The 12,594-nt window shown below is 41.8% G+C and overlaps 1 protein-coding gene across 1 annotated transcript in view; it reads left to right on the top strand.

The window, feature by feature from the left end:
- The window catches only part of LOC101846576 (protein phosphatase inhibitor 2), an 11,288-nt gene extending 3,082 nt beyond the window's left edge, over positions 1–8,206 (top strand). Inside the window, exons 2-4 of the mRNA XM_005097005.3 lie at positions 3,587–3,793; positions 5,295–5,392; positions 6,733–8,206. Coding sequence (XP_005097062.1) covers positions 3,587–3,793; positions 5,295–5,392; positions 6,733–6,992 — 565 coding nt within the window. The 3' untranslated portion in view covers positions 6,993–8,206. The remainder of the gene's footprint in view (positions 1–3,586; positions 3,794–5,294; positions 5,393–6,732) is intronic.
- Positions 8,207–12,594: the final 4,388 nt, after the last annotated feature.

The following is a 12,594-nucleotide window of genomic DNA, read 5'->3' as shown; positions in this document are numbered from 1 at the left end:
CCCCTCACTGTTGTTACATATGTAAACACGACTGTCCGCTCATGTAATTAGTAATTGTTTCGCATTTGTGTGTTTTCTTTAATATTTCCAGGGGGGCAAGCCCCCCTGAACCCCCGCCCCCTCCCCACTGTTAGTATAATTATAATACACGGTGGTCCACCAAAGTTAAATCCCCTGCCCACTCTCAACCACCACCTCTCACTCACCTCGCCTCGCCAGTCGCTGCTGGCTTGCGCTGTGCGTGCGTGAAGTCGCCCGCGGAACTACCTTTTGTCCGCACTTAAAGTACTATGAGTGCGTAGTTAGGCTAGGCATGCGTAGTAATCACGGGCCGAGACGGGTGGTCCGGTAAAGTACAATCCAGCCGTGAATTGGATGTTGATGTATTTGAACTTCTATTTTCTTTCCTTTAGCACTTTAGACTTTAGCGAAGTGGCTAACTAAACTACGCCACGCCAAGCCCTAGTAACTAGTACTAGAATCTAGGGCGATTGTCAAGATTTCCGCGTTTAATTCTGATCTGCGCTTTTCAAAGCCTAAGGTATGTTTCGCTTTGGTGCATTTGGAGTTAGGGTTAGGGTCAGGGTTAGGGTTGAAGAGTTAGGGTCAGGGTTAGGGTTAGGGACCAAAGCGAAACATACCTTAGGCTTTAAAAAGCGCACACATCGTAATCAAACGCGGAAATCTTGACAATCGCCGAATCTAGTACTAGCCTAGCTGTCTTTGTCTAGCCGTACTTAGGTAAAGGCCCAATTTACCGAACCTGTTGAGTACACGGCACACCTGTACAACTGCGGTCCGGTTTGGGGGTGACCTCACCGACGATTAGGCTACTTCTGGTTCTAAACTATTACTTTTGTTATGCGCGTTCCGATATGGACTCTATGGAGAGAAATAACTTCTCAAACAATTGCATAAAACATCAAATCGTGGTCAAATTCAGGGCCTGTATAGATTGTACTATACCGGACCACCCATCTGGCCCGTGATTTCTAACTCTACAACGCATGCCTATCCTAACTTAACTACGCCTGCGCACTCAAAGTTCTCTACATGCTGACAAAAGGTAGTTCCGCTGGCAACTTCGCGCAGAGCACAAGCCAGCGGCGAGGTGAGGTGAGCGAGAGGTGGTGGTTGAGGGTGGGTTGGCGATTTAACTTTGGTGGACCCACCGTATATCATACCAACAGTGGGGGGACCAACCATAACAGTGTCAGGGAGGTTTGCCCCCCTGAGAACGATAATAAAGAAAACACACATACAAAAGCAAAACAATAACATGAGCGGACAAACGAAAATAAATGAAACTCGGCAACCAATCAGAGGAAAGGTTTAAACTAACGACATGCCAGCGTACAATCCCGAACGTTTTCTAGAACCGGAGATATTGCCGTGTTTGTGCGAATTTCCTCTGCGGTTCGAAAACTGAGCGGAGCTGCAGGTTGATCGCCGACCACACAGGCGCCCCACATGTCTTCTTCATTGCTGTAAAATTTCAGATCTCTGCGTCCAGTACATTTTACTACCAACTTAAAATTACCACCCATCCATTGATAAAACACTAGAGCTGGAAACTAGATCACGCATTCCAAACACAAAGTGCCGGCATGCAAGAGGCGCGTGATTGCTAGGCGGCATGTGATTGGCTGCCTATAACTAAATAGGTCGCCGATGACTTCATCGCAGGTTTTCCCATGGTGCTTTACTGAGTTTTAGAAGGGGTAATGGCGTCGCGGTAAAAACGATGTCACGCAATTCAACAAATTTCACTCAAATATCAGTCTTAAAGATCCAAAGTAATAAAAACATCGAAAAAGTGATTCTGCACTAAAAATCACATGAAGATGCCAAGTTTCATTCATCATATGCTCCAATTCATTACTGACTTATGAACAGTTTTTCCTCAAAATACATCAAGACCTGTCCCACATTTTGGCGATATTTTCCTATATGAAGGTCGTCCAACATTTTGCAAACAAAAATCCCAATAACTTTTTTATTTATCAATGGATTTTAAAAATTTAAAAACCATAGTTCTTAGAATTTACTCTATTTTCATTTAAGCCCATTTTTAAGCAATTTGGATGAAAATTTAATTTTTCATTGTCATTGCTAATCAATATAACATCAGTGGGGGGTTTCAAGGGGGCTTCCACCTTGCAACAATAATTTAAAAACACACACACACACATAAAAATGCAAACAATGACATGAGCGGACCATGGAGCTAAGTGGACAATCGGAGTAGAGTTGGAACAGGCCGCGTCTTGCTTCGCAGCACTCGCCAAGTCGCGAGCAGGACCGAGGGGATTGCAATCATGCAAATGAGCTCTCGCATCTCTCGCCCTCCATTGTGCTTGGCCCAACCAGGAGTAGGCCTAGCAGAGTCGCGAGCAAGTAAGAATAGTGAACAACGTGATTAGAATGACCAATTAGCCTCCAGGTGTCAGGGTCGTGGGTCAAAGGGCTCGCTCGGTGGCCCAGTGTGATGACTGAAAAACTTGGTAAGAAACGTCAGTCGGTAGTTGGCAGTCGAAGGGTGAGGACGACGTAGGAAAATGAGTAGGGGAGCTCGGAAAGGAAGAATAGCGGACCACTAGGCACCGAGGGCGCCATAGTGAAAGTAGTTCCAACCGTTGGTTACCTGTGGTCCGGTAAAGTACAATCTTACCCCGTCCTCACCTTGTTAAAAACAGGTGAAGTTTTACTGCTCATTTTGTAGGCTAGATCTACTGATAAAACATAAAACATTGATTCAATACTGACTATTTTTTAATCAGTTTACCTTGATATTATATATCCAGTACTCTGTGCGAGGCATATAGTGTGATATTTAGTGCAGACGGGACCACAATTGTACAGGAGTGCCGAGTACACAGGTCTCATTAGATCTAGATAATTATTCAGGTTTAAAATACATGCATGTCAGTAAGGCAACTTTTGGTTTCATCTGAAGTACAGAAATCGCAACGAAAATACTTCAGGTATTGCAAACTAAAATTTTATTTACAATTCAGCCATCATTTAAGTGCGGCTAGCCCAGCAGTCTAGGCTAGCCTGCCATTCTAGCCGTACTTAGGTTAGAAGGCCTTTATGGACAAAAACCTTTTGAGTACACAGGCCTCATTAGATCCCATCTGTCCAAGACAATCATGTTTGTAAAAATGACTACTTCCCACTTCCCCCCTTGCAATTTTTTTCATTAACACTTTGCCCCCACGGGACACCAATCGGCGACGGTGTGATATAGCATGTACCGCATCTGTATCCTGGTCGGTGGGGATTCTGCGTGCTGTGTGGGTGGATGGTGTTAATAACGACACTGTCCTAAACATCCACATGTCTACTTAGACAACCACGTGGTGGTTGGCGGGTGCTATGGTGTGGTTTGCTTCTTCTTTCCTATCAAATATCTATCATCTTTATCTCCCCTCCTTCTTTTTTGTGTTTGTATGACCTTATTGTGTTGCAAGTGCGGTAAAACTCTTTCTAAAACTAAACTAAGACAACCGCTTCTCTCCTCAACAATGATTAGCCATCTTAGATTATAATTTCGACTGTTTGTCTCTGTCTCTTTTCTTTTCAGTAAAAAGGAGCTAGAATGGGACGAGATGAACATCATGGCCACCTACCACCCCGCGGATAAGGATTACGGGTTCATGAAGGTGGACGAGCCGCCCACGCCGTACAACCGGGCGGCTATCTCCGACTCGGAGGATGATCACGCCACCATGGAGAGGAAGGGCAGCACGAGCTCCGTGGATGCTCTGGACCCCGCCAAGCTCGCCGAGAGGTAAGACACTGAGTGATGAGGCTTATCTTCCTCGGATCCCAGGAATTCCGGGTTTTTTAACAGGGATGCCAAATCTCAGGTTTTTCAGGGGTTTTTTTTCAAAAATCATTTGGCATCTCTGAAGAAGAAGGCCACTGTCATAAGGTTTCTTCTTCTCAAGACAGATAGAATATTACTGGAATTGGTGAAACAAAGCCCCCCATACCCTTGTAAAGGAAAGGGTATAGGCAAGAGAGATGTTTTTGTGTGCTCATTTGAAAACTTTACAAGGTTTGTTTTAGGTGAGATGTGATGCTCTGCTCATTTTCAGGTTAAAAAAAAAAAAAATCATTTGGCATCCCTGTTTTTAAGCCTTTGTATTATCTTACGACGAATATACGAAAGCGACAGGCAAATTTAATCGGATACACAATGCGGAAAGAAGCATTGAAGAATATTGTAACAACAGGCAAGTTTGATGGAAAGAGAGGCAGAGGTAGACAGAGGGAAAAGATACTGGACAAGTTGACAACATGGCTGGGAACAGGAAGAACGACAGACACCATCGCTGCAACGCAGGACAGAGTGAAGTGGAGGTCCATGATCGCACACTCCAGTCGGCAAGGCACCTGATGATGATGAATGTTTTACTCTTGCTCTTACTTAGAGTGTACTTTTTTTTCATGATCATTTTACCGATAACTCCAGATGTCCAAAAATTGATGAGCACCTGATTCTACTGCGTCGTAACACACGCAGGTTTTTCAAGCTTTTGTCTTTCTCTTGCTCTTACTAGAGTGTGTGCTTTCTTTTCCAATCCATATCATCTTCATTTTTCAAGAGATTGGGAGTGTTTCAGCATCAGGAAATCAAAGAAATGCCCGTTTTTCTGGGCGTTGGACCTTTTTTTTTTCAAATTTTCTTTTTCTTTTATCTTTCTTTTTTTTTCCTTTTTTGCCCATCACCTTTCATGTCCTTTTAAAAACAAATTTCTGGGTGGATTTTACCGTAAAACGTTGATTAAAGGCACAAAAAATGTAAATTTCCTATTTCCAAGGACACTTAAACTTTGGAAGTCGACAAACTTTGGCAGCCATTTTCTCGCTAATTTCACCTCTCACATCTTGACTTCTGTTCAAGATAGACGTGCGTTTTTTTTCACAGAATGCAAGATAAATGAACAAGCTTTAAGATGATATTTATAACTATATATATATATATATATATATATATATATATATATATATATATATATATATATATATATATATATATATATATATATATATATATATATATATTTATATGTATGTATTTATATATATGCCCAAAAATTGACGAGTGCCTGATTCCCCCGCGTCGAGACACTGTATCAGTTTCTTAGGTTTTTTTATACAGAAAAGATTTGAAAATGGGTGTCATAATTAAATGATTTGAAAATATGTGTCATAATTAAATGATTTGAAAATATGTGTCATAATTAAATGATTTGAAAATGTGTGTCATAATTTGTGCATTACAGGCTTGAGGAGACAGGGGAGAGCAGTGCGGACAGACATTTCTACGACGATGATGACGACTCGGAGGAGGAACGGGAAAATGAGACAGAGGAGGAGAAAAGTACGACTTGTGTTTGGTTGTTTTTTTGGTTTTAATAAGAGTTTTACGGCACTTGCAACACAATAAGATCTTATAAGTACCGAAGATTAGAGGTGTTTGATAGGAAAGAAGAAGCAAACCACACCAGAGCACCCACCAACCACCTACTGACTTGTGTTGTCTTTAGATGGGGGAGTGTTGTGAATCGGTATTATTGTGTCTTTTTGTTGAATCTGTTTGTTATTCTTTCACTATTAGACATTTAGTCGGTATCATATCTATAATGTGGGTGGTTGGCGGGTGCTCTGGTGTAGTTTGCTTCTTCTTTCCTATAAAAAACTATCGTCCTTCTCTCTCCTCTTCCTTTTTTGTGTTTGTTACTCTCTTGTAACGTCTCTACTCTAGTCTTCAGTACTTAATGACCTAATTGTGTTGCAAGTTCTGTAGAACTCTTACGAAAAACGATTTCCAGTTTTTGTGTTTTCTTCCATCAATAAGACCAGTGTTCTCCATGTACTGTTTTGTATTGGGGTGCACCATTAGCTCAGTTGAGATCATGCTGGAATTAGAAACGGATGGCCCAATTTCAATTGTCAGACTGGGCAATTTTTCACTTATAACGTTTTGTGAAATGTTCACAGTTCTCAACCTACTTGGCTTGGTCCTATCAGAGACGGACAGTAAGTTTGGAGGTCCTGCCTCTCACACGAGGTCTTGCCTCTCACACGAGGTCCCGCCTCTCACACGAGGTCCCGCCTCTCACACGAGGTCTTGCCTCTCACACGAGGTCCTGCCTCTCACACGAGGTCCTGCCTCTCACACAAGGTCCTGCCTCTCACACGAGGTCCTGCCTCTCACACGACCCAAGAATGTTGAAAGGGATGTAAAACCCACACACTTTTTTTTTTGTATTGGCTGAAACCCACTGCATTCGATAAACTTACGTTCCTTTCATTGTTGTAGCATCGCGTACTGCCCTCATTTGTAGTTTTTACGCTATACTTTGTGTTTTGTGTTGCTTTGGGGTTTTTCCCAACCCCCTCAGAGAGGAGAAAAGCTCCAACATCTCGTACTGTCCTCATAATTTCAATTATTTTTTTTCTCCTTTTTTTTCCCCAACCCCCTCAGAAAGGAGAAAGACTCTAGCTTCACACACTGTCCTCATTTCAAATATATGTATTCACCCCCCACCTCCCCTGACACCCTCATGAAAGAGGAAAACTCTTAACATCACTTACTTTCCTCATTTCAAATATATAAATATTTTTCCCCACACCCTCTGAAAGAAGAAAAGCTCTAGCATCGCATACTGTCCTCATATCAAATAATTGTTTTTGTTCCCCCCCCCCCCCCCCCCCCAGAGAGGAGAAAAGCTTTCGTCCTGAAAAGAAAAATGCACTACAACGAGTTCCAGGCGGTGCAGCTGGCCAAGAAGCTGATGGCCGAGGAGGAGGACGATGATGAGGATGACGACGACGCCCCCAAGAACGTCGACGCCGAACCCCGGTCGTCCAGCGTGGACCCAGGTACTCAGGAAGCCGCCAGCGCAACGACGTGTGTTCCCTCGGCCGCCGAGGCCAGCAGTAACCAGATTGAAGACGGGGACAGTGTCGACCCGTAGAGCTGGCCGATTGAGACGCCAGGAGAGGGAGCCCCTGCCCCCCCCTCCCCCACATCCACTCCCCTATCCCCCTCCCCCTGCCCCACACTCACCCACCCCCTCCTACCATCTAGTCGGTCGCTTGTTTGTATATATACACCTATTGACTAACAAACTGCGTGTGCGTTTTCATCCCTGAGTACCACCCCAACTACTACTACATACCTCCTAAGACAAATTATCTGGCCTTTGAACAGGGAGGGAGGGGGGAGCGGGGATCATGAGAGGTTCATTATCTGCCACCAGCGTAGCCGTCTCTGTCTCTGTTCTGACCGAGGTGAAGGAGGTTTGATAGGTGCTGGACGAAATGGTCACGCCGAACTGGATATGAAGCTCTCGGCCTTGCTCCTCCCTCTCTCCCTCTCTCTCTCTCTCAAAGTCCAAGTTACCCCATTGTGACCAGAAGCATTTGTGCTTTAAGGGCATGACTAATCTGTTCTTTTTTTGGGGTTTTTTTTTCAAAACCTGTGTGCTTAGCTTGTTTTCAGAGAGTTTTTGATGAATTAACTTGCATTCCAAAAACTTTGATCAAATGAACGTCTTATTGGTCTTTCTAGTTTCTGTAAACGTGGCCAGTCTGATACGAAGCTAGCGATATTAGGTTCTTTTTTCTCCGTAGCCTCTTCTTTCTACAACGGGATGAGTCCACAAGATCTCAGGGTAGTTTGTTGTTTTTTTCTAAAAGCCGATTTTTTGGATATTGCGAAGAACAAATCTTGGGTAAAACGTTTTTCTGTTGTGTAACAAATAATTATTTTTACGCTGTTATCCCGGGGAGTAAAGGCGCTCGGATATTTGCGCTGGGTGAGTAGGGACTGTCAGGCTCCCCCATCAGCGTACGGCAAATGAACACGGATGTGAACCTGACATCACCGTACGACAAATGAACACATGACGTGAACATGACAGTTTGTTTAGTCTTGGAGGAACGTCGTGTAACATTTGTGTGGTTTCACCGTAATGCCACACACTAACAGTTAACAGGCCAGAAGATCTCTTTTTTTTTTTCTTTTTTTTTTTTTTTAAGTTTTGATCATGAGAGTTGCTCGCATGGGGGGGCCTACATTGTCCAGTATCTTCACAGGGGCGCTGACAACTGGAAAATTTCTGGCGTCTGTTGTGTAGTGGTTAGGCGCTTCGCTATCATATACAGGAGATCCGAGATTCCTCAGTGGGAGGGGAATTTATATCGAGTATCTCGCTTGGCCTTTCTGATGGGGCATCACATTCTCAGCCCAGGTTGACCCTGACATGCAGGGTTAAGAAGCCTGCCTCCTAAATGATCTAATCTATATCAATGGAGGCGTAAAAACGCACACAGTTAAAGATTTTTTTTTTTTTTGTGACATGAAAAATCAAACCACACCACACTGACGGAAGCAGTTGTGCTTGAGGCTGCCATCGCTCTGGTGGTGTCATGTGTGGGCGTGTCGCAGCGTGTGTTTTGTTTCTTGTCAAACTTTAGCGACCTGTCATGTTGGTGTTGTGTGAAATAGTTTAAGCCGGCAAACTTAGGGCTGTGTTTTACGTGCAGCATTCGATGAAAGAGTTGTATATTTCAGTCATGTTCATATCTTGAAAAGGGGTTTGAATCTTTCTTGTCATCGCTTTTTTTTTTTCTTTACATAATTTGTTTGCTGTTTTGTTGTTTTGTCCTGCTTTGTGGAATGAGAGAGTGTGTTGTTGACTACAGAACGAGACAAATACGTCACCACAGATCAGTGCTATATTGTTGTTGTAGGGAAAGATGCTTTTTGTACTGAAAGGAAAGAACAGGTGTATAGATATACATGTATCTGTGGATTTATTTCGATGTGTTGATTCGAGGAGAGCGAATAGAGCAAGACTGGGGTTTTCTGTACTACTGTTTCTCTCTGGGTTTTTGTTTTTTGTTTGCTAAGGTTTTTTTGACTAGCGAAAGTTTGATCTGATTGGAATTTACAGTTGTGGAATATATGCAAAGTATGCCTGTTCTGAATTATGTGTGTATACAAAAATGAAAAAGTTCTTGTGTGTAAAGAGTTAGTGGAAAGTTCAGATTGCCATAAAGAGCTGCTTTTTTTGCTGTGTTGAACAGATGGAAACAGAATGAATGAAGTACACAGAATTCGTTCGGTTTGGTAAAATTTTTGTATATTTGTATGTACCAGCGGTCGCTTCGTGTGTTTTGTTTAGCGTGTGACTTTTCTTGCACAATGATGACTGTTGACCGACTCCTTTATTTCTGTTTCTTTTGTTCTCTTAGTCCCTGTCGTAAACGTAGCCAGCACAAGAAAGGTAGGGTATTTTTCCACCCATTCGAATTCTTTGTTGGATTTTCTAGTTTTGTTGCACAGGATTTTTGTTCCCGAGGTAGCTTCCCTTTCCATTTGAAGTGAGTTGCAAGAGTTCAAACAGATTTAATTTGGTACCTCAACTGGTCACAAACTGTAGCAAATTATCATGTGAATGAATACGCGTTGCTCACTCATATTCTGCAGCAGTCTCTGGGTGGTTGGCAGGTGCTCCAATGTAGTTTGCTCCTTTCACTCCTATCAAACATTTATCGTCCTTATCTCTCCTCCTTTTTTGTGTTTGTTACTCTCTTGTGTAAAACATCTAATCTTCGGCACTATGACCTACTAATTGTTTTGCAAGTGTCATAAAATACTTACTTACAAATGAAATAAAGAAGTCTGGGGACTACTTTTAATGATGAGTTCAAGCAGGTTGACCTGATGTTTCTGAATGAAAAGCTCACAGAACATGTCGTGAAATACAGCGTGGGGAGAGAGTATTATACTTTGGACAGTTCTGCTGTTATTACTATTGTTGTTATTATCCATTTTTGTGTGGTTTTGTTTTTGTTTATTGCGTTTCTTTTTGTTTCCGAGCTCAGAATGCGATGCATACCATAATTATATTATTGCCAAAATGTTCGTTATTGGTGACACCAAGCCATACATTGATTTACAACATGTCTGTTGTGGTCGCTGGAGATTCCGTTTACTCAAACCACATGTTCTGGGGGTTCTTGTTCCTATTCGTATTGGGGTTTTGTTTGTTTGTTTTTTTTCCCGTTCCATAAAAAGATTTTGGGGGGGGGGGGTTTTATACTGTTCGCTTGTTGTTTTTTATTTCACGTCGTGAGCAGGTTCAGAAGCGAAGGGTCACAAGAACACGTCAATTTTTTTATGACGCTGCTGCCCTTTGTCTTGTCACAATTTTGTGTACTCTGTCATGTCACAATGTTGTGTACTGTGTCATGTCACAATTCTGTGTACTCTGTCATGTCACAATGTTGTGAACTTTGTGGATTTCAGAAGGAGGGACCCGGGAAGCGTGTGTGAGTTGTGGGAGAGGGGTGGGTGGGGCCCCAGTCTGTGAGTTCACTGCAATGTTGTATCTTGTGTTTGGACACGTTCTGCCTATTGTTTGGTTGTCGTTTGGGTTTTTTTTAATGGGTTTTTTTTGTTGTTGTTTTTTCATGGCTGTTTGGAGATCGTATGTGTCACGACGTGCTGGAATCGGGCGCTCGTCAGTTTCTGGGCATGTGGAGTTATTGGCATCATCTATAAGATTAATTTTTTGCCTTGCTTTTGGTGGAAAAAAAAATCTATCTATCTTGAATAGAAGTCGGGATGTTTGCGATTGGAGAAGGTAGGGGTCACCTGGTTTCAGAGGTAAAATGAGGGAGAAAATAGCCGCCAAAGTTTGGTATTTCCAATAGCTTGAGAGTCCTTGAAAACTGAAGTTGTACATATTTTGTTCCTTTAATCAACATTCTTCTGTAAAATTCAAATGGAAATGTGTTTTTTTATCAACATCAAAAGTTTTGAGCCAAAAAATAAAAATTCGATGAAAATTGGTAAACTGGCAGAAAAATGCCAGTTTCTTGGATTTCATTATTTTTTTTACGAGCGTCTGATTTCCCCATGCTGCTACACACATGTCTGTTGTTCGTTGTAGCGTGGGTTTGTTTACGTGTACACATTTACCGCAATACGTGGCCACGTGAGAGAGAGGGAGAGAATTCAGTGCAAATTATGATATACTTTATGAACTGCTACAGTAGTGTCCAGCAAACAGCTATCTCAAAAGAAGTTGTTTCAAAGTGAAAGTGAATAGGATAGTGTTTGTAGTATGTCTAAATCTAGTAGTATTTGTGTGGGTGTATGGGTGTGTGTGTGTTTGTTGTATGTCTAAATCAAGTAGTATTTGTTAGCCTCTGTGTGTGTGTGTGTTTGTGTATGTGTGCATGCGTGTGTGTGCGTGTGTTTCTATGCAGAAAATATCAAAGTCCATATATACTTGTATGTAAAGCAAGACTTTGTTGCACTCCTTATATTAGTTTTATATCTTTTATATATATATATATCGGTGATGACTGTGAAAGTTGAACTGTCCTTAAAAGAATAGGGAAAAAAGAGCAGCATCAGTTTCCTGAAATAAAGTAGACTCCCACCCGCAATTCTGCCGCAATCTGATAAAACGCCTTTTTTTTATCTTTTTGGCGCCAAAAGTCTTTATTTGCTCAATCAAAAGTCTGATCAGTTACCCTACTTGTGGGGAAAAAAATCAAAGTGAAACTGTGACTAGTTTTTTTAATAAATTTGAATTCAAATTTTGGAATGACTTTTATTTTTCAATTGTTACACGGACCAAAAAAACAACAACTCTTTTTCTCGAAACTGTGTGAAGGGGGGAAAAAGGCATTTGTCAGCTTGCGGCAGAATTGTGAAGACATCTGGAAAGAAGAACAAAAATAGACGTCTTGTAACTCTAAGCCGGGTGCTCTCTGTAGTGGAAGGGGTTTGCCAAGCGTAAGGTCAGTCCGACATTGTGTCCTCGGGGAAAAGGACTAAACACCAATGTTCTCTTAGACACGGGTTCTTTCGGAGAAGGACGTTTTAATTTAACTCGCAGGTTCCGCCTCGTAAATAACATACCAGTGTTGATAGCGGGAGTAAAACCTATACCATGTCACATTTTTGTGACAGATTCAACACAGCGGGACCTCAGATTCCATCTAATGCATTTCAAGGACTGGTTGTTAGGTTTTGAACTTGTACTAGTTTGTGATTGGTATAGATTTTGATCTTTGTATACCAATTTGTGATAAATTTAATGCATTTTGTTTTGTGCACTTGAATTACACAAATTTTATGTCTTTATTCTTGTTTGTTTGTTTGGGGGGGGTTTTGGTACTGTTGTATTGTTTTGTAATTTATTTTGTTGCTGCTTTATTTGTTTTGTTAAGGACATTGTGTTTGATTTTCTTCTTATCAGAGTTGTGATTTGATCTGCTGTTTGATGTCTGTTCTGCTCAGAGCTAGCGATGTCGTTGTTTAGATAGAGTCAGTTTTGCTGTACTTTATTACTGTGTGAGCAGGACTGGGCTGGGTGGGAAATACAAGTACTTTATTGCACTTTTTGTTTTGTTTTGGGTTTTTTGGTTGTTGTTGTTGTTTTTTTTTTACTTTTCTGTTTGGTCATGAAAGCAGAAGTAAATGTTTGAGGGAACTGAGAGGTGTGAAGATGTTTCTGTCAGCTTTAGATATTTTGTCCGTGTCGTTTGTCGAAG

Source organism: Aplysia californica, unplaced genomic scaffold (genome assembly GCF_000002075.1).
Source record: "Aplysia californica isolate F4 #8 unplaced genomic scaffold, AplCal3.0 scaffold00144, whole genome shotgun sequence".
Lineage (NCBI taxonomy): Eukaryota > Metazoa > Mollusca > Gastropoda > Aplysiida > Aplysiidae > Aplysia > Aplysia californica.
The sequence above is the reverse complement of the archived record's forward strand: the minus strand, read 5'-3'. Positions and strand labels throughout refer to the sequence as shown.